At 41.8% G+C, this 22,502-nt stretch overlaps 1 protein-coding gene across 1 annotated transcript in view; it reads left to right on the top strand.

The window, feature by feature from the left end:
• TRIM71 (tripartite motif containing 71) overlaps window positions 1–22,502 on the top strand; it is a 51,036-nt gene that overhangs the window by 20,782 nt on the left and 7,752 nt on the right. The window contains exon 2 of the mRNA XM_072329635.1: window positions 18,577–18,744. Within this exon, the coding sequence (XP_072185736.1) occupies window positions 18,577–18,744 (168 nt within the window). The remainder of the gene's footprint in view (window positions 1–18,576; window positions 18,745–22,502) is intronic.

The raw sequence follows: 22,502 nt of genomic DNA, 5'->3' as shown, positions 1-22,502 counted from the left end.
GCCAGGATTGAGTCAATAGCCCTGTGTTCCTAAAACTGGGGAGTTATTAGCTCTTATTAACCATTTGTTCTGGAGGAACCACTGAAATCCACTCTGATTCTTACCCTGAGGTAGTTATGGGATTGTCCCCCCAGTAAAAAAAAAACCTGGTGAGTGATGTCTTTTCACTTCCCAAAGAGTAGTGTATTAGGACCAAGCAAAAAGAATCCAATACAAAACCCACTTTTTCTTGCTTTGTGTGCGTACACAAAGGAGTTGGAAGCAAGAGATCCTTTTATGAAAGTGCCTCTGTGGAGGTGGAAGTGAGCTTGCTGCCTGCTTGGTGATAGACCAAGCAGAACTGTTTGCACAGAGGGGAGTTCAGGCTGATCATTACAGTATCCTGTGTAGGTCCGGAGAGCTGTATCTCTTGCTTCTTCCAGAAGGTGTTTTGGAATGTGGTGGGGTGGGTGCTTTCAGCAGTGCCCAAGACTCTGCATTAAATAGTTGTTTTTGGCTCCTGTTGGTCACCACACCCGAATGTGCAGGCTATTGTCCCTGACTTTTGCTGCTGCCTGTTACTCTCTCCAGCAGCTCGCCCAGCATCTGGCTCTAGTGATAAGAGGAATGGTAGTGAAGAGGAACATGCAGTTGCAGAAAGGGGACCTCTGCAGGCTGGTCTTCTTTTGACTTAAGTTCACTGTAGGGTAGGCTACAAGGTCCCTTATTGTTATTAGGTGGCATTGAATGGGGCTGCTTTTGCTGAGGAGTAATTGCATAACATTGTACTTCTCATGTATTATCTCAGTTTTCATCCTTGGGACTGGATGCTTGAGAAAAAAATGATGTATTGGTTACTCGCTGGTAATTCCTTGTAAATGCTTTTGATTTTAGTTTTCGAGTGTTTTCTTCTGCTGTAAACTTAAGCAGTAGCAGTGTTCCATTCAGAAATGAGATTGGAGGTCTGATGGAAGTTTTTCTAATATAAGCAGAGAAGGTATTTTTCACATAGCATCCAGAAGAGGTCTGGTCAGTCATCTGGATGATAACTATATTGTTTCACATCCATGGCACGCTGTTTATAAGAGCAAATTACTTACCTGTAGCACTGTTGAGTATCAGGCTGCTGCTCAGAGGGCAGAACCTTGTCTCATATCGATAGCTTAATAAGCAGAATGGCCATCAGAAGGCTATATCCTAATAGATGGATTCCATGTTTTTGTGGCAGAAGCTACATCACGGTGTGTGGTGCCCAGTTCCGCACGTCTTGCACCTATCAGGACCATAGATGAGAAGGCAGTGCAGCACCAGCTGCAAGAGTTAATTCTTGTTTAAAGTTGTAGGTTATACATCTCATGCAAGCCTTGGCCTTTCCCTCTTAAGAAGAAATGCTTCAGTGATAGAACCTGTCCTGCCTTTAGGAACAGTGGGTACATGCAGGCTGCTCCAAGGGAATACAGCTCTTTAATGGTATCTTAGAAGGGATTTTGAGCTTGTGCTACAATGTGACTAAACCAGAATGCTTACGGAGGAAAACTGAGCTGACCTTTCTCTGAAAGGTCTTAATGGAGTCATCAAACGTCTGTAACAAAAAGCATCTGGTGTGTGTGGTTCTTCAGCGCTACCCAAGTTGAGTACCTGCAGAAGAGTTTAAAAGATAAACAACTCATCTGTAGCTCGTTAATTTGCCTACTGGCTGAACTGTGAAGTTGCTGTTCCTCGAGAAGTTACTGTTATGGTTATGGTCTTCCGTACTGCTTCCTTGAAACAACGGTTTCAGGTAGCATTTGTTGCTAATGCAGACATAAGTATGTTCTCTCTGCTTTGAGCATTACAACAGTAGTAGGCTCTTTGGAGATGGGTCTCATTTCCTGTGGTGAGTCTGTGTTCAGGGCTTGTTACTTTCTACTGGCTGGATTTGAACATTTCCTAGAGGTTGACCTGCCCATCCCTAGTCACTGAGGTATTTAAGGGTGGTGTGCATTTCCCCATTGGCAGTGCAAGTACTGATTGTAAAAAGAACAGCAAGAGTTTTGTCACTCGCTGTCACTAACTAATTTCAGTTTTCAGAGAATACTTTTCCTTCCTTGCACCCCTGCATATGTGGCTCAGTCCAAGCCTAAAGACTCTGCTGTGGCTCTCAGTGTCTCCTGCGAAGAATTGGCAGTGGTTAATCCTCTAGCACTGGGGCACGGGATGGGGAAGGAGCTCCTCTATTTGGATGACTTGCTGTTCCCTAAAATAGAGGAAAGAAGTAGCTTTTACTTTTCTTAGAGCTGTCACAATAAGGTATGGGCTGGGTGACCCTTTTATACTAAATAACTCGATGGAAAATGCTTTAAGAATATACACACTTTCTAAGTACACAGAAATCTCTTAACAGCTGATCACCGACAAGCTGTTTTGTGTGTGTGCATGTGCTCAGCTGCTAATGGAGAATCAATTATGCTTTTCAAATACACCTTGGATATATCAGAAACCACTTTGATACCTGTACTGCTTTTTTGTCACACGACAGTAAAACCAGTCCCTTTCTAGGAACTTGAAAGTAGTCAGACCAGAACTCTGTATGTGCAGACTTTGCATTCAGCAGGACTCTGCATAAAAACTGGGCTGGGAATTATTATCAGAGGGCAGCAGCAGATAAAATGTACTATTCTGGAGACTAGAGAAAGACGACATAGTAACTGGCCTTTGCTTTCTGTGTTTGCTGCCTTAGCTGTGTTAAATAAAGTGTTGTCGTTGTCCCATCTGAAGAACCATGACCTCTTATCTCAAATGTATTGCTAAAAAGGGAGCTTTCCAATGCAATTTCTGAACTTATTCAAGGAAATAAATACAGTATTCCAGTGTTCTCTAGAATGTATTCGTTGTGTTCTTCAATTCCTTTTGCTCTCCCTAATAAATGAATAAAAGTAGTTGCTTGAGTTATTCAAATCACTTGAGTCTCTTTGCTTTACAGCTTGATAATTTCATATTCACTAATTGCACTTGCAGTTTAGCATAGTAAACTTTGTCTGGAGGAACTGAAGGGTTAGTTTAATCTCTTGCCTCCAAGACCTAAACTCCATTCCACCCCCACCCCTCTTCAGGATAATATTCCAGTGTGCCAGATTGCCCATATTGCCACCAGAAAATTGCTTGGACCACTTCTTAAAAAAATCAAAGGTCAACTCCATGCCTTGGTGGCAGCTGGGAAACTAATGATTTAATGCTGCTTTGACCTTTGGCTTCCTAGTCCGTTGGAGTCTGACCCAATGTTTTAATTTTCCAATACTGCTGGGCAGTTGGCTTTTGTCTGTTTCCAGATGTAACTTGCATATAGAGGCCGGTTACCGAAGTGAGAACAAAACAACAAAACATCTCAGCCTAAAAGGGGAGGGAAAAATAGCAGCACCTGAGTTCTTTTAAAATACAAAATACAGCTGGCCAGTGAGGCTCCACTCTTCTACAACAAGCAATGTCAGGGTTGCCCTAATAAAGTGAAATACTTCAAGCCCAGATACAAACGTTGGACAACTACTCAGGGTTGTTTTTTTTTTAATCGTCTCTCAGAGATGCCACTAATTACAGATCTGCAAAAGGTAACTAAGCAAAACCAGTAGCTCTTTCCCATTATGCGGTTAATCTTTTCAAATCAATCTATTTTTTTTCTTGTACTTTCCTTGTGGAATAAGGGTCGATAATGTTTGATCTGATACCAGGAAATGTGAGAAAGGGATCCATTTGGTTCATGAAAACGTGCCTGTTAGCTGTTGATGGGGGAAGAGAAGTGTAAATTGAGATATGGAAGGCAGGGATGAGCTCAGCACAATTAGGAATTTCCTTCTTTCTACTTTTTTTAAAACTAACTGTGGGGTTTGATCAAGGATCAGTGCTTTGTCATGGATTGTGGGAGTATGGGTAAAGTTGGAATTGAATTATGTTTCTTTATGGTCATTACACCAGGTACCGTTTGAGTTTGCTATTAATGGTGTGGTAATGGTGGGGGAAGTACCCTGAGGTGACTTGTCTCTCGTTAATGAAAAGGCTGTTGATTGTTTGGAAAGATTCTCCTTGAGTACTGGGTGCATATGGAAATCTGTTCAAAAGCGCCAATCGCTCTTTTTGTCTGACCAGCCTGCCCATCAGGTACCAATTGGATTTGAATCTTGCCTAAGTAAGCTACAGTGCAGCTTTCAAAGGTCAGTTCGTACCCAGCCTGTGAGAGGCTAGTTTTGCAGAGCAGATGGGCTCCTAAAACTTTTATGGTCTCCAGTCAAATCACCTCAAGCTGTAATCTCATTAAATCCTAAGTGAATCAGTGGTCTGGTTATTACTTGAAAGGGGAGTTACAGGAAGCGATGTTCCTGAAGCAGTAGGTCTGTCTTGGTACTAAGCTACCAGAGGTACTTGCCTGTGTGTGGCTCTTAAAGTTGCTCCATTATTTTGATTGCAGCGAAGGTGGTATGCAGGGGACGAAGGTAGAGTTCCAGCTTTTCCAAAAATCCCTGTCATGGGGAAATGTTAACTTACAGAGTTTAATTCTCCCCCGTGCTTTTTGTCACACGCACCCATTATGTTATCCCAGCAAGTCATTCATGTCTTAAAATAAATAAACCTAATAACTGACTAATGAATGGTTAGAGTGATTAACACAGCATACAATTGCTGAAAGGACTGCCTGACAACACCATTCAAAAAAAAACTTAGGAAGCCTGCCCTTCCTTCTTCCATCAGCATGTTGTCTTTGGGAGTTCCTTTGCTAGACTTAAGATTAAACAGATGAACAGACTTAAAGCGGAGGAAGACGAGTAGCTTCCCTGACATTCTTTCTACCCAAGCAGACTTCATTCAGTGGGTTAATTTTCTTCTGCTTGGAAATGTGGTTAAACGTGTTTTGTTCTTTTGCCTGGATTGCAGAAAACCTTTGACTGGCCAAAATGCTATCTGTGACCTTCTCAAACTTACCTTAGCAGGCAAGCAACGTATCGGGCTAGTTTCACAGTACTTAAAAATAAAGTAGTGAGTTAACTTCTGTTTTATCTTGTGTTTTACAGATAGCTGCATTTGTCAAACCTTTGTTAGCTGAGTGCCAATTATGCTTGGCTCTAGAGCACGGTGTGTGTACACGAGAGTATTCATAAAGACTTCCTGCTGATTGTGCTGTGATAGTATTTTAAAAAAGAAAAAATAAAAAAAAAAGAAATAAAAAAGAATTCTTCTGCATTGCTTACCTGGGCAAAGAAACACACTTTGTGTAAACACGGCCTTTGGGTGAAATGACACCCAAAATGCAAGTGTCTGCTGGTGCGTGCCAGAAATACTGTATTTCTAATGTGGGTGTTTTAATGTGCTGCGTTTCATACATCTTTGTGCTATAGAAAAGACTTCTTCCTTACGAGTGTGTTCCATAACAAAGCAGTACCTCTTCCATCACAAAATTACTTTTCTGTAGTTAGGACTACTACATGTGTTTTCCCAGACTTGAGCAAGGAGCTGTCTGTCTTAGCTTTCCTTTCTCCCCACTGTCTTTGTTAAGGTGGATTGGACACTCCTGCCTAGTTCTGCCTCTATGGCTTTTCTTTTGTCTTTGCCGTTGACAACTGAACAAACCTGTATTTGCTTTTATCCCGATTTAAAGCTCAAACAAGGATGCAGTGGAAGTTTAGATAAGGTTAACGTGCCTGCACAGTACAGAAGCAGTTTAAAGCTAAAAAGTGTTTAAAGCTAAAAAGTGCTGAACAGCTGATGCTGTTGAGGAGGCCTGATATTTTCACACAAGTTGTAAAATTATTTTACAAATGCCAAATGCTTTCAGATTCTTAAAAGGGACTGTGATGCATATTGCTGAACCGTGCGAGGGTGTTAAAAGCTTGTTTTAGTTTGGTTCAGCCAAAAATATAATGCTCTACAACAAATCATTTGGCAGTGTGAGTATATTACGCTACTTGCTACCTATGGGGTGCCCCATGAAATGGGTTAAAAATAGTGTGAATCATAACTTAAACCTTGACTGGGATGGAAGGTTGTCCTTAGTCTCCACAAACTGAATCTACTTTTCTGTAGCAGCATCTACGGCCCATTGAAAAAGCATAATTAGTTGTTCATTGTCTTTAAGTTCTTTACTTCAAATCTACTCTGCAGTTTGAAGGAATACTCTGCTCTCCTTCAGTTGATAATCATTTATTTGTCCTGGAATGCTCATCTCTTTCCTCTTCTTCCAAATTCAGGAGAGCTTTCTGAAATATCTCCATGAGGAAAATAGCTGCGTATAGTAGAACACTTAAAAACCAACAGAATAAAAACAAATTAAATTGCAGTACTTTGCTTTCTGTTCTCTTGCCATGGTGCCATCTCTTGGCTTTAAAAAAACAAACAAACAGAAACGAACACAAAAACTTGAGGAGGGGGAAGGGGAGCCATAGGGTTTGAACTTGTTTGTTCCTGTATTTCATCAGTTTGGAAAGAAGAGTGGAGCAGAGGAGTGATTAATGTATAGCACTGAAACTTCTGAGGACTTGCTTGTGCTGTGTCACTAGAAAGACAGCTAGATGTGTATAAAGACATACTTGAACTCTTCATCAAGACTTGCCTTAAATCTTCAGGAAGAAATATACATGTCTTGTTCTGTGTTAACAGCTTGTAAACAAAGGTTTATCTGTTCTTACTGCTCTTTAATGGTGGAGATAAAATTATTCTGAGTAAATACATCTGCCTTCTAGGAACAGATCTCCTTATTCTTAGATCTGTTTTTCTTTTATGATTTACAGTGCCTTTTTGGCAGCAACTGCAGAGCTGTGTCATAATGTGATACGTGGACAAGAACTTACTCATTCACTCACAAGGGATTAAAGAGTAACCTGCGGTAATGTTTGTTATATGATTATTGAAATGCCCTGTGGCTGTTAAGACAGCCAGGTCTTCCAAAACAAACATCAGATAGTAGAGTTCATTTGGAAGTAACAGTACACTAGCACCCAAAGGATAACACTTTCATGGGGAGTCTTTCATAAGACATGACTGTATAATCCTTTTCAGAATTAAGTGGAGTTGTAACAAGCATATTAATCTGATTAATTCAGTTTTGGCATTCTACCACTAGCAGTGACATTTTGATCCTCATCTTTGGCTTCACTTCTCCGAATGAGATACTCGAGACATTTGCACGGAGTTGTATGTTCAGAGCAGATAATGATTATTTTGACATGGATAGTACAGTACAATTAGGTGGTATTAGCTGAGGAACCCTGATATGGTGTGTATATAATGTGTTGTTGGAAGCTACTGCCTGGCTCTGGGACTTAACCACTTTTTCCCCCTACTTTTAATGCAGTCCAAATTTGGTTTTGCTTAATTAAGTTTCCACATTTATGAGGAATCCCAAGCAAAACCTCAGCATGTTGTAATTTTTCTTCCTGGTCTGAAACATGTGTACTTAGCGCTAGTAAAGTTTTTACACTTGTGTATTTCTAGTGTGTGAGCATTAGAGAGGATGATGGTATAGACAGATGAAGTGTTTTTTGAGTCTTTTTTTCTAAATGTTTGTGTTAGCCATCCGGGGTTTCAGCAAAAAAAGCAGGTTTCTTCAAAGATGTTATCTAACAAAGCCTTGTTGCGTGGCTGCGTAGTTATAAAAGCAGTGATTGGGACAGTGCAAAAGGTACGGAGAAGGTAAAGAACAGAAGAGTGGAGCAATTCAGTGCTGCCTTTGTGCTTTCAAAAAAAGCCTGTTCCACATAATCAGTAACTGAAAACACTGCAGTATAAAACACTTGGAATGGGTTTATATGTCAGTTTTCCCAGACAAGTCCTGCCTGTATTTTCTAATAAAAGGCTGCAGTTGGTCATATTTGCTCTGACCTGAGTTTGATGTGCATATGGTACTTGGCAGTAACTGGACTTGTTTAATAGGAATGGATTGTTTCACAATTAAAGAAGAAAGGTTAACAGCTCCTGCTGTGGGTGTTCAGTACCAAGACAATTCTTGTTACAGCTTCTCTCTTAAAGATGGAATAGCTGAAAGGCAGAATTGGGAGCAACAGCCAGGTTGTTCTCCATCAGATAGTCCAGCCTGCAGTAGCAGACAGTGCCTGATGCTGAGGGGAGAAGGATGGCACTTTCCTGCATCCATCTGAGAACGCGTGCACAGTTGGCCAACCAGGCCATTTCTCACTGAGAATGTGATAGGCAGGAGGAATTCCTTCCTAATATCCCAGGTGACCAGCTTATGCCCTAAAGCATAAATAGGTATTGCTGTTCTTTGTTTTTACTGAGCATAGTTTTAGCTGGTGGGCCACAGTAGAGTTCTATTTCTAAATTTAAACTGATGGAGGTTTTTTGTTTGTTTGTTTGTTTGTATATGCAAGAGTGTTTTAACTTACTACAAGGCATCATTGCAAGCAGCCAGTAATTGCAATCTCTGTAGTGATATTAGCTTGCATTACACTAAGTAAATCTGTTGAGAGTTGACAGTGGAAAATGGAGAAGCGGCAGTGTCTTGGACAAGTGTGTGAACTTCCTACAAGGCTGTTACTTAAACTAGTATTACCAGAATCTGGCAATGATGGTGTTAGCTGAATTGCTTAATGCTGTTACATGTACGTTAGCAGTCCTCTTTGTTGAAAGAGCTTTGAGTTCAGTTAGCCTGAAACTTGATACACTTTACCCCTCCACCTTAATCTTCTTTTCAAAAAAGGTACAAGGAAATGCTTTTTTAAATTCTATAGAGATTATGTAATGTTATTAAAATTGCTTTAAACAAATCTGAGCAGAGGCATCTTCCTCAAACAGCATTTACATAAACATAAAGTAAAAATGCTGAGCCATCCCATGCTTAGATTGTTTTCTTTAAGCCAACACTACTGACATATATAAATGGTTTTTTATCTCTGAAATATGTTACTTTTGATGAATATTCTGTAGCAATTGTGACTCTGGATTCTTGTGTTTGTTATTGACGTATAAGCAAGGGGGAACAAGTAGGCTATAAGTCAGAGAATCATAGAATGGCTTAGTTTGGAAGGGAACTTAAAGACCACCTAGTTACAGTTATGCCTGCATTGGGTAGGGTTGAACATACTGGATCAGGCTGCCCAGGGCCCCATCCAACCTGGCCTTGAATGCCTTCAGGGATGGGGCACCACAGCTACTCTGGACAGCTGTGCCAGAGCCTCACCGTCCTCTGAGTAAAGAATTTCTTCCTAACATATAACTTAAATATCCACTTTTCTAGTTTAAAGCCATCCTCCCTTATCCTATTGCTATCAGAACATGTAAAAATTGGTTCCCCTTCTGTTTATGATATCCCTTTAACTACTGGAAGGCTGCAGTGAGGTCTCTCTGCAGCCTTCCGTTCTCCAGAGTGAACAAGACCAGCTCCTTCAGCCTTTCTTCATGAGAGAGATGTTCCAGCCCTCAGATAATCATTGTTGCCTTGCTCTGGAATTGTTCTGGCATCTCTGCACTTTTCAGTGCTGGAGGCCCCAGGCCTGGACGTAGTACTCTCCAGATGGGGCCTCACAAAGGAAGAGCAGAGCAGGACAGTCACCTCTCTCACCCTGCTGGCCACCTCTCTGTTGATGCAGATGATACAGCCTAGGACACCATTGGCCTTTTGGGCTGCAAGTGAACACTGCTGGCTTGTGTTCAGTTTTTCATCACCAGGACCCCTGAGTCTTCAGCAGAACTGTTCTCAATGAGTTGTTCTCCCAGTCTGTAGGTTCATCTAGGATTGCTCAGATTCAATTGCAGTATATTGTGCTTGGCCTTGTTGAAACCTCATAAGGTTCACATAGGCCCACTTTTCAAGACTCACCCAGGTCCCCCTGGATGACATCCCTTCTTTCTGCAGTGTCAACTGCACCACTCAGACTGGTGTCATCAGCAAACTTGCTGAGGATATGCTTGACCTCACTGTCCAAGTCATTAATAGAGATGTTGAAGAACACTGGACTCAAGATGGACATATAGGAGAGAACACTCATTACTAGCCTCCATCTGGACCTAAAGTCATTGACCACAACCCACCGGCTATGATCATCCAACATATTAGGCTGAATATCCATCTGTGGATGGGAGTTCATGGTTGTTTAGTTTTCTGGTATTTAGCTGCTGTGGATTGACTGAAAATTAAATTAATGTAATGTTGAAACAGTTGGATTTCTCAAATATGCACTTCAATATTCTTTCTTGCAAGAAGCTTTAGGTGCTGCATTTGCAGCATTACAGCATGAAAGGCTAAGCAGAAATTCATGCTCTAAACATTTTTCCAAACCAAGGTACCTAGTACTGCTTGTTTAAAAACAAACCCTGCACAGTAACACTGGTGTGGGACCTGTATGTGTGTGTGTATCCATACACATAAACTGCAAAGCTAGGGTTTCTGTGGATAAATGTGTTCTTTCTCCTCAGTCAAGTTTTTCCTCCCTAACAATTAAGCATTATGAATTTAAGATGTCTAGCCTGGTAGGTTCTCTGCCCTCCCAGGGAAGCCCACTAAAAATATTAATAGGAATCTGTTGCATAAATAGGACTTAGTTCACCAAAGAAATTTCTTAGGGAGCAGTGGTTTGACTACAGACTTGCTCTATAAGAAAATTGAACCTACAAAAGACCTGTTTGTGCTGGGATCAGGAAACTGCTCTGGCAAGCTGAACAGTCCGTCATCTTTAAGATATGTTCCACAACTGGCTTGTCCTCTACATAAGGGCTAGTTCCCTTGAAGGAGAGCTGGGACCTTTGGAGTAGTAGAATTCTTATTTTCCTTCCCCCCCCCCCCACCAAATCAAAGTTTTGTAGCTACTTGTTGGGAAGATGTATAATAGCAGCCTTACTGTCAGACTTGTCAGCAGTTACCAAAAGCCAGAATGGAGAGGCAAGGCTGTAGGGACAGGACAAAGCTGAGAAATACATACAGCTGTTGAGATGAGGGCTGTATTTGGTGCTAGTTGCAGGTGAGGGATTGTACTTCAAGCTTACTTTGATATCTATTTCTAATAATTCTTGGAAGAAAATTTGAGAAGCTCCAATGTTGAGCTGTGTGTGAAAGGAAAAAGTGTGTTAAAGGAGTTTGTAGGGACATTTAAACTTGCTGATTTTCTTTAAGACAAACAGACATAAAAACTCAATGTGATAGAAAAAAAAAAAACAGTAATTGTCAATCCTTTACAGAATCACTTAAACTGTAGGCAAGCTTTGTCTGAGCACCCAAGCATTTTTGGGAGCTGAAGAGTCAGGGAAGCTCAGTGATTGACTTGCAGGGACTTACGGTAGTGGCCTGGACAAAACTTGGCTTAAAAGTGGAACTGGGTCCTGACCCGCTCCAGTATCTGCTTCCACAGCAGGCTATTAACTTGCTTTCTTGAACTGTTGAATATTTAGATCCGCCCACTGTCCCCTTTGCCAAGACCACCCTGCTGCTACTCGTGTCATGCAGATTTGGCATACAAGCTGCATTTAAACAGCTAATGAGTTGCATGCTGAAGCACAGGCTGGTCTCCCCTATTGAAAGCTCTAAAAGACCTGACTTATCACTGGCTGCATAATCTACTAGTTACTGATACTATTGCATCTGCCCATAGACTGGCTCCTTTACTTTCCTTTGTGCTGAAGCAGATGCTTTGACTTTTTAAGATGAAAGAGAGATTTTCTCAGCCTGAATAATTTTTATGGAAGAAAATCCTGGAACATGGACTTGCAGATACTATACTCCACTGTGAAAATTATACCTGTACCTCATCAGTATTAACATTAGAATAGTATTTAGCCATACTTACTTAGGGGGAAGAATTAAATAAAACAGTTTATAAGGTGGATATGGAATGTTCTACCAATATCCAGTCTGTCAGTAACCTGAGGCAGTACAGTGGATCAGTGGGCCCAGTTAACTTGCACCCAGGAGCCCTGAGAATGCTAGCTGATGAGCTTAAAATTCCAGGTAATGGTGAAATGCTTTCTCTATATTTGGATCAGATGGACAGTGCACTGCAGCTGGTGGAGGTGCTGCTAGGATACTTGGCATGCTGCAGTTTCAAGGCTCTGTTGGGTTGCTGTAACGAATAGCTGCAGTCATCAAATGGAGCTCTAGTTGTAAGACTGCAATCCAGAGCATTCGGTTTTGTAGTACACTAAAGCCAGCAGATCTTTAAATTAGCTTTGGCAGTGATGCGACTTCGTGTCTCTTGGCTGCACTGTGCAAACTTTGTTGCACCATTACTGAGGATGTGGCCTTCAAAGTGTATCTTGCTTGTCACAGAACTAGCAAATACTGTTTTCCCCTCCTGAAAAGGACCTTTTAGGTGGCATTTGCTTCAGTACCACCTAATGCCCAGTGGATTTTCTGACCTTGATTAATGAAACTACACAACTTCCAAAAAGTTTTTGCTTTTTAATCAAGGTAATCTGACCGACCAGCATTGTCACAATACTGTTCTCTTAAATACATGGCTTCATGTCCCTTCAGCAGGACTGGATAAGTCAAAAAGTCATGAACTGTGGAAGCAGCACGTTCGTTCATTTTAAAAGCCTGTTATAATAGTTGTAATTAATTAGAACTTGTGATGAGCACTAGCTAACCAGATTAAGATGCAGACTTCCAGCTGCGAAGCTGGTTAAATGTGGAACTGTGAGGCTAGGTTAAATATGGGGCTGAACTGTGTTGCTTAGCTCTGTAGCTCATCTGATACCTTAAATAAATCAGATAATAATCATAAAATCACCAGGGTTGGAAAAGACCTCCAAGAGGTCTGGTCCAACTGTCTACCTATCACCAATCTTGCCTTCTAAACAGTGTCCCTCAGTACAACATCTAAAACATGGTGACTCAACCACCTCCCTGGGCAGCCCATTTCAAAGTCTGATCACTCCTGCGAAGAAATGTTTCCTAATATCCGACCTGGACCTCCCCTGGTGCTACTTGACAGTCTTACAGCCACACTCTGTCATCAGCTGTGGATTCGTTCGCCCCTTCCTTGTTTGTAAAGATCCACAGGTATCTTAACTGAGATGGGAGGGAAGTAAAGGAGAAGGACACAGGAGGTACAGGACTTCCCCTTGCAGTGGTGCAAGCCAGCAGGTCAGTTTAGTTGTAGGGTGAAATCACAGCCATGAGCTGAGGTTTCACTGGGGGCAGTGCTGGTTAGGTAGGGACTCAGTTCCTCCTTATGCGTTGGGTCAGGAGAGCTCCATATTTGTCGATTAATTATTAATTTGTTCATTAGCTGGTACTTACAGAAGTTGTTTAAGCATCTCTAGAAGTTAATGTCCCAAATACAATGGAGACATTAGGTGTGTATCACATAGTTAATTGTATCTTCAGTACGTGTATGTGATATTTAAGTTTTAAGAGTTAGCCCGAGAAGTTAAGGAACCTAAAGTGCTTTTCTGATCATGGTGTGAAATAAGTTAATAATCACAAGGTAATTCTCACAGGTTGCTATTAAAATGGGAGAGTAAAAGTGATCCAAAAAAGACTCAACCAAAAAAACATCAAGAACAACAACAGAAACAGAAAAACAAAGAAAAAAACAAACCCAAAAACCCACACCTTTTTCTGCTTAAACTCTACAGCAATTATCTGCATTAGACTGACCCCATTGTCCAGAGCGATAGCATTTATATGCTGTTTAAAATATATTGCTGCTTGAACGATACAGGCAAGCAGCTTTTTACCCCACAGATCTTCTGAAAAAAACAACAACAAAAACCTAAGCCAGTGCTGGAAGAGAAGGGCTGACATTCATTGGAAAACGAGTTTCTGCTAAATTCATAATGCCCCGAGCCTCACACGCCGCCTAACAAAGCCACCGGTGTTTGAGTTGCTGACAAGGGAATTAAATAATAAAGCACCTTTAGCAATGGAAAATTTCAGACTGACGATCGTGCGTGTGATTTTTCTGTCATAAACTCAAAATAAGTTAATGCACAAATGCCAGACGGAGGTCTTTCTGAAGGGAAAAACCGAAAGGCTACAGTTAGTTTGTAAGAGTTTGTTGTTGTTTAAGGTTACAGGGCAGCGTTCAGGGCATCAGACTTCATCTGTATTTTAAACCGTGGCCTTACGCGTTGCTGCCTAGAACAAATGCTTTAACGCTGTAGGCATAAATAAAATTTGGTCAAGACACTGAAACGTGGTGACAGAGAGCAAAATGCTGGAACAGATTCCACGTGCTTTATTGACAACTCTGCGCGTACGTGCTCTTAAATGTGCTCTGAAGTGAGAGGAATCGAGCGTTTGCGAGCCAGAAAAGGCAGGTTAAGGATAAACCCCCTGAACTGCAGGTTTTGCTGAATTTTCTTCTGTCATGGTGCCTACTGCATTCCATTGCTTTTGTCTGCCCTTGGTATTCGGGAAATTTTGGTGAGGGCTGGAAGGTGGGGGGGCAGGGGGGGAAGAGGACGCTGGAAGCTGGTCAGCGAGGAGAGGAGCGCTGGTGTGGGAATTGTGGAGTGGGGTCAGGGTTTAACTTCAGCGGCCATTCATCAGATGATGATTGATTGCTGTGCAGTCCCGGGGGACGTTTAACAACATCTCCGCCCATCCCCCTGCCCCCTTTGAAAGCAGATGGACCAAAAAATGGGGAGAGCGACACCCAGGAATTCCTGCTGTTGTAAAATGTTTTTACGGTGCACTGTACAGCCTTTCCTGAAGCAATCACATTTATGGCCTTGCTGTTGTATTTCTTGGGCTGCTGTGGCTGTAAAAGATGAATAGCCCTGTAATATGGTTCACTGATTCCGTTTAAATTGAAGTAGGCTCCCTTTATTGTTTTGTGTCTAAAATTGTATGCCACCAATTCAGGAAATATTTCCTGTTTGGGAAATAATCAACCCGTAGCTGATTTATTTTAAAATAAATCACTTTTAACTATCTCTGAAACTGTTCTGCTCTCGCTTCTGACTTTTATCTCTTCGTTTGATTTTGATGGAGACTCTGAGATGCTATTTAATGTAACAGAATGGTTGTTTTAAAAATGCACTCAACTCGCTTAGGGATCTTTTCTTACTGGAGACAGTTTTACCAAAAGGAACCTTGAAAAGGTCTAAAAGCTGGAAAGTTTTCCTTTTTTTTTCTCTTAAAGCAGTTCCCCCCCCCCTGTATTTGTATGTTGCTAAAAGAAAGGGAAAAAATATGTAAGATAGAAGCTCACAAAATTCTTGGAAATAGATCTATTCCTGGTTTCTTCTCATCTCTGTTTCCTTCCTGTCAGAACATTTGCGTGAGGTAAAAACAGCGTTTGTGGAGGTTTCGTTCAAAATGCTGCTGGAAAATAGTGAAATTAGGAGGACAATAACTAAATTAGTTGGTGGGTCCTTTTACTTAGCGCTGTCTCCCCCTCTTCAGGAGGAGAGAACAGTTTTAAGACCTTTTTGTTGTTGTTGTTGAAAGTGGTTTGTTAGGCTGTGCACCATAAGCCTGGCCTTTCCAGAAGACTTAGCCTTGCTTTTTCCTTCCATTTCCCCCCCTCCCACCACGGCTCAAGACTAGGCTTGTTGTTCTTAAGGCAGCGATACGAGCATAGAAGGAGCAGTATGTTGCTGTATTAACGGCACCACTGAAATTCAGGGTGGCCTTTCCTCGTTGCTAAGATTAGCAGAAGGGGGAGGCCCCACCAGCTTTTAGGTGTGCTGCAAATGCATCACATCCGAACAGAGAGCAGACTCTTGTGTTGTCCTAGTTCAAGAAAATAAGGAAGATGTGTATTGTTGTGAGATTATTTATTTCTTTGTTTGTTGGAGTGAGCTGCTTGGTCATTTTTGTTGTCGGTGTGGTGGTGGTTGGTTGGTTGTTGCTTCTCTTCTCCCCTTCTATGCAGCAGGCATGGAAACTTTACCTAACAGTACCTGACCTTTGAGGCCACGACCTAGGGACTGGGATGTGAAAAGGCTGGGGCATAATAAATGGCCAGCTGTGGATACAAGCACAGAGGAGCTGGATGCTGCGCTCCCATCTCTGTCAGTCTGACTGGCACAGATCTCCCCTACCCCTGCACAGCTGGGTACTTCCCAGTTCTAACCCTGGGAGAGCTGCCTGCTGTGGGCCCCACTGCTTGGTAGAGCAGTGTGTACATCCTGGGGGGTGCTCCTGTTTTTCTTTTGTCAATTAGTCAGCGTGCCCAAAAGGGAGTTTCTACGCGGTTCCCTGTTCATCTAGGAGCTGGCTGACTCTCAGTTTACTTTTGGTGACCAGCTCCCTTCCCTACTGAGTGCTGTAGTGATACTATGCATTTGTGTTTTCTTGTGTGTGTATTTAAGATAACTTTTAAATAGCAGTGTAATGATGGAGATCAGTCCATCGCTGCTTATTCCCCTTTTTGTTGCCCAAGCCTGTTAACTCTTTTGCTCTCAAATTTAAATCTAGGTAATTTCCATAGCCTTCTATTTACTAAGAAACAAATAGGAGACTTTATTGATGTCTTCTTAGCATTTACCTAAAATACTTGCCACCCACATCCTACATAAATCTGTACATTTCTGAAATGAAATAATGGCTCTTGTCTCCCTCCGTTCTAAATTGAGGAGCGGTATTTTCCACCACATTCTGCTGTGTGGCAAGAGGCAGCTGAGCAGCTTCAGTTTAGTTTCTCCTTGGCTGGGGCAACCAGATGACTCTTGCCAGCGGATGCTGTCGCCTCACTGCAGGAGCGTACTGGTAGCAGGGCAGATCTGTGGTGTTCAGCTTTTGCCCCTGGTGTTGGCTACTTTGGAGGACTAACAACAGATATAACTTGCTTGTAGACTTCTGTTCATATGGTCACCATTTTCCTTTCAGCTGCTGTGCTTGATTGAGTCCCTAAATCCCTCCTGTACGTTTTTAAAGTAGATTGGATTCGTATGACTTAACTTGATACCCTCCCTTGGTTTTCATTTTCTCTCAACTTCTCAGTTGCTTATGTGGAGTCATTCAGCAACATGTAATAAACATTCCCTGTAATTTCAAGAGCAAAATTACAGAACTGCATGAAGAAGTGAACACTGCCTACAGATTTAGACAACTGCAGTGTAAAGATGAGGGACATTCAAGTTGAGGGAGATGATGTCTATTGAAAAATGCATTTTGGAAAGACAGCATATACATCCTTAAAGAAGACTGAGGACCTGAGGATACTGCTCAAGGGGTTCGAATTTGAACAGGCGCAAAGCAACCTGTTCCAGTTTCCCCACAGCAAAGCCTAACTGTGAAGAAAAGGGCTTTATTAAAATTTAATGGGCGCAAACACACATATTCCTTTGAGAAATTAATCCATACACCACTTCAGCTGTCGCGCTTACAGGAGAGCTTAAAATAGGACTTCATGCAATGCAGGAAGTCTGAGGGAATCACCTGTCCTCCCTCTCCCCTGTTCTTTTGCAGGAGAAGGGAAATGGGGATGCCACGCACCATATCACAGACGTTTAGGCGGTGTTGGGACTGGTTGGGTGACAGCTGTGAGGAGACAGGCATATCAAATACTTGCCCAGCCTTTGTTCTGCTCTTGCTGCTTTCTCTGAGGTAGAATTTAAATAGCTGGTGACAGAAAAATTATTTGTACTCCGCAATGGCAGGCAGGGTTTTGTGCTGGTTTCCTGACTCTTCCATGGCAAGCTAGATTTTTCTAGCACCGCTTTAAAAAATATAGCGTATGTTGCTAGGAGTGAGACTGAACGTGGAGTTTCTCGTTTAGCGGTTTTGTACTCCTTTGCTTTCATCTTTGAAAACAAAACAGCTGATCGGTTTTCTTCTAAGAAAGCGCAGTTCTGTGGAGGATACTATTTTTGTGTGCTACTTCCCTCTACTGGATGGAATGGAAACAACTGTGGCTGATGAATGGATCCAGCTTTCTAGGCTAATGTCTTGTGTAAGACTTCCATTGTGAGTGGGAAATACTTTTTAAGTGCTTCATGAATAGAATGGGCTTTGGTTGTTACCCAGAGTTCTCTGTAAAACTGAAACACTCTGATGGGTATGCTACTGTCCTGTCTTGCTCTCCATATCAAGAATCTCCAGATATTACCAGCATAGAAACACTGTGGCAGAGCAAAGGGTGTTTTTTTTTCAGCTTTTATTTTGCTGTTGGAAGTTGACAGATGTGCGTTCTGCCTGGTGCTGTGCTGCCCTGAGTAAGCATAGAGGGTTTGCATGTTTTGAGGAAACAGGATGGTTCTCAGCATGCATGGTGGTTTTCCATTCTTAGCGGATGGGGATGCTCCTGTTCTCCAGCACAGTCACTATTAAATGACCCACTTCAGAGAATGTAGTCTGGTGAATGCAGGAAAAGTCTTCATCTGAAATTTACCATAGATGACATCTCCAACCCATAAGTGTTGGCAGATGGCTTCCGTTCTTAAGAGGAGCTGATGTGGACATTCTTCCTAGTATTGTATTTCAAAGAAAAACAACGACACTTCCATCCAACTTTTAGGATATGATCTGAAGCTTACTAAGAAAGAGGGTTTGCTTTTCCTCTGAGGAGAAACTATTGTGAAGTTCTTGCCCATGGCTACTGCCTCCAACTACCTCCTTTATTTTTTTTTTTTGTTATCTATCTGTTGGTTTTTTGTTGTTTTTTGGGCATCCTTGCATTTCTTTTTCCCTCTTCAGTTCTTCATCAGATGGTGATACAGGTTTTTCTCTTCCAGGTACTGCATTTCTACTGTGATACCTGCTCTGTCCCCATATGTCGTGAATGTACCATGGGGCGACATGTGGGTCACAGCTTTATCTACCTCCAAGATGCCCTCCAGGACTCCAGGACTCTTACCATCCAGCTACTGGCAGATGCTCAGCAAGGACGACAGGCTATTCAGGTAAGATACTCCCAACTCAAGTACTTAATTTTTTTCTATCCCTCACGGCTTGTCTGGTACAGGGCAGGGTGTCAGGCAAAAAGCTCTCTGCTGCTTCTGTCAGATTTCTCACCCCTTCTGTTCTCACAGATCTGACAGAAGTGGCTGTGTAGCTGAAAACCAAGTGCTGTTATGAATTTTGCATTCCTACAGCATAGTCCTGTCATGTAAATCATAATATATATGAAGCTGTTTCCAAACGCACTTGAACACAAGGCATTTTGAGCGAAGTTCTGATCTTGTACAGCAGTGCCAAGCATGTTTCAGCTTTTACAGACGAGACTTTTATTCTCAGATGTCTCTTATGTCTGTACAGCATCTACACTGGAACTGCTTATAGGTCTGGTTATATCTGCAGCGTTGCCACCACATGTAAAATGCTAATTATCTGTTTGGATTGCCGTGGAACTTCTAATTACCTCTTTAAGGGATCTGAGCTACCTCCCTACAAGGATTGCTCTGCCTACACAGGTGCACATTGCAGCTGCCAATGGCATCCTACCTCAGCTACTTTACAGTGCACATATAAATACTAAGTGAGGTCTTGAAGTAAGGTAGTGTAGTGCTAGAAAAAAAAAAAAGAAAATCTGTATGTATAATCTGAAAAAAAAAAATAAAAGAAAATTGGGTAGAAAGAAAATCTGCATAGGAAATGAATTTGCAAGGATATGTTTGTAGCTAGTTAGCTTGTGCTGTTATGGTATTAGCAGTAGTTTTCCTTTCATTAAGAGCCTTTGTACAGGGAAGGTATAGTATGAAGCTAGTTTGCACTACGACTGTCTAGTTTCGTCAGCCTCAAATGCTTTGAGCTAGATAGTCACCACTTTTATGTTAGGTCAAACCAACAAGAGTTAAGCACTGGCAGAAGTAAGGTGTCTCAATTAGATGTGCTTTTCTCTCAAATGTGTGCTACATGAAACGAGCTGCTCCCTCATCATTGCTTATTTTAATAGATGACTGTTTTGAGTTGGGTCTTTTAAATTTTGTTGTTAAACCTGTCAAATCTCATCCTTTGAAGGAGCGGTCACAGTCAACAGCAATGTCTGCTAGCTGTTTTCCTTCAGTGCTACAGAATTTCGGTGTATTCTAGGCATGTTTCAAATTGTAGAGTGTGTCTCAGAGTCTGCTTGTTTGGGAGCTGGAATCCCTCTCTGTGATGTGACAACTTCATGTCACCCTAATAAGTGGGAAAAAATAAGACAGCTGTAACCCTTTCTTAGGTGAGCTTGTTCAGTTGGAAAGGAGCAGATGGTTTTACCTCTCCTGAGTCTTTGCACCTGTGGAAGGAAAAAAGCAGTGTGATGGTATAGATCTTACCTGTTTTAGATACCTCCCTTTGGCTTACGATGTTGTTACCTGTGTCAGAACATTAAGCACCAAAATTTTGGAGCTGGATGAACATTTTAAAACCTCATGTTAACCCCAAGCCTTGCAAAAAACTTAGCTTCCAAGGTTTGTGCTAAATAACATTATAAGCAGTATCTTCAGCAGCATCCATACAGAAACATTTAACATCCCCAGAATGAGCAAGAATGAAGGGATTATTCTAGTCTAGAGAACCTCAGTAGTGCAGTGTTTTGAATTTCTCTAGGCTTCCCTAGACAAGGGCTTGTCTGTTAGTAATTAAATTATTGCTTTTGGCCTTTAGGGCTCTTAATCATTTAACTGGTATGGGTAAATAATCTGAATAGTGACTGTCTCTTGGAATAGAAACCAAAAGAATAATGTTGAGTATCACTCTGCTAGTACTGCATGCACGCTTTCATGCCTGCTTGCTCCTGGATTTACTTTGCTCTTTTTTCTTTCCCCTGTTCTCTTCTGGCTTTTCTTTTGGAGGCTCCTGCTCTTGTGGTGAGTTGACTACTTAATGATGGACAGGTAAAAGGTGGGTGGCCTGGCAGTATTCACACAACTTAAGCAAATAGCTCTTGAATTTAGTTTAATCTGGTTTTGCCCTGGTCCAGCTACTGCCCACACACATTAAGAGGAAGTGCAGTTGGGCATTTAGCGAGAAAAAATGTGTAAAATGAATGAGTCTTTTCAAGAACTGACTTTTATCGGGGCCTTTCAATCTAGACCACTCTACAGAAAAGAGTTGGTGAGACGGCAGATCTGTGATGAAGCTGGGGAGTTAGTAATCTGTGTTTGCATATGTGGAGATGGAGAATACTACAGCTCAGGGCAGCTACTGCCTCAGTGTCATCAGCAGCAACTAGAATAAATGTGGGAGTTAAAACTGAGGTGCTTGAGTCAAAGGTTGATGCAGTGAACCTGCTATACAAGGGAATTTGTATATAGAAGAGCTTGTGTTGGGACAGTATGGCTGTAAAGCTGCGTGTTTATCCCAGGGAGGAGACAGCATGTCAGCATGCATTTGGGACAGTCTCTGAGGAAACCAGACTAAAATAAAAGAAATGGGCTTGAATACTTTTTTTAAAGCTTGGAAGCAGTCTACAGAACCAAATTCCAATGCAAGCAATTGCAATATGTGGAGCACAGACTTGAGCTCTAAGGAGACTGAAAAGTAGTATGATGCAGTAACACCTCTCCGTGCAACTGATTCATGCTGCTGTATTAGTAACCTTCTTAACAGGCTAGGAAGGTGATACCTCTGACATGAAAACTTGAGGATGAATGAGGAGAGGTAGCTTAGAGTGAAGGGAAAGAAGTGGGCTCTGAAGGGCCTTGCAGGAGAAAGGAAATCAAGCCATGAGTCATTTGGCTGGAGAATATCTGGTTAACCAAAGTTGAAGGCTTTTAGGAATAAATGTTTATTTGAACTCTTCCTGTGGCTTTGGAAGAAAGATTGTTTTTCGGGCTATGGTGATAGCCGTACGTTAAGGTACATTTCAGGAGTGACAGACCAGATGAGGCTTCAGTGGCTCAAGATGCTGAGAAGTACAAAGCTCACTCCTCAAAGTGTATGGACTCCTGTAAACCTGACAACATGAGGCTTGTTGGTCAATCTTCTTGATTCTACAGCGATGGAAAGCTCCTGTTCACCAGTGCTGCTCTGGTCTCGGCCTGAATTGTGCATTTCTAAGCCTATCCCTAACACAAGAACTTGCACTTATAACTGAGTGGTGAATTGATCCAGCTAAGGAGACAGCCTCTCAGTGCAATTGCTTTTTTGGCTGAGTCAGCACCCTAGGCTGGCTCATTGCACTCTTCTAGGGACCCATGGTGCACAGGAATGGAACAGAAACACCCCGTTCTTGTAGGACCTCTTTCTGAGCAGACTTATCTCATTAGAAAGCTATTCTCCCCCTGTGCTCAGATACTCCTTTCACATTTTCAGTGGCTTTAAGTGATTCAGATGAGGATCTGAAAGATGAGGTAATGTAGTCAAGTAAGACAGGACCGTTCCCTTTTGATAATGGCGGCTTGTACTGCTGGCTTGTTTATACCTTATGAAAGTGCACACTTAGCTGTCTTCTTATAAATTTTTTCCAAGGAGTGAGCCACAAACTGAACGTAAATCTGTTTCGATGAAAGATAGATGGCTTCTTCGAAATGTCATGTTCTTAAAATACATCTATACATGTGTAATTGTATATATGTATGTATGTGTATGTAATCTAATGCACTTGCATAACAGTAAAGCAGCGAGTGTTTGCTCCCATTTGGTGTTAATTTGCAGGTGAAAGTGTTAAAATGCAATTTGAATTGTGTAGGTCAGTTGTCTTTTTTGTTTATTTTACTAAAACTGCCTATATCTT

This window comes from Excalfactoria chinensis, chromosome 2, assembly GCF_039878825.1.
Source record: "Excalfactoria chinensis isolate bCotChi1 chromosome 2, bCotChi1.hap2, whole genome shotgun sequence".
NCBI classification, from domain to species: Eukaryota; Metazoa; Chordata; class Aves; order Galliformes; family Phasianidae; genus Excalfactoria; species Excalfactoria chinensis.
The sequence above is the reverse complement of the archived record's forward strand: the minus strand, read 5'-3'. Positions and strand labels throughout refer to the sequence as shown.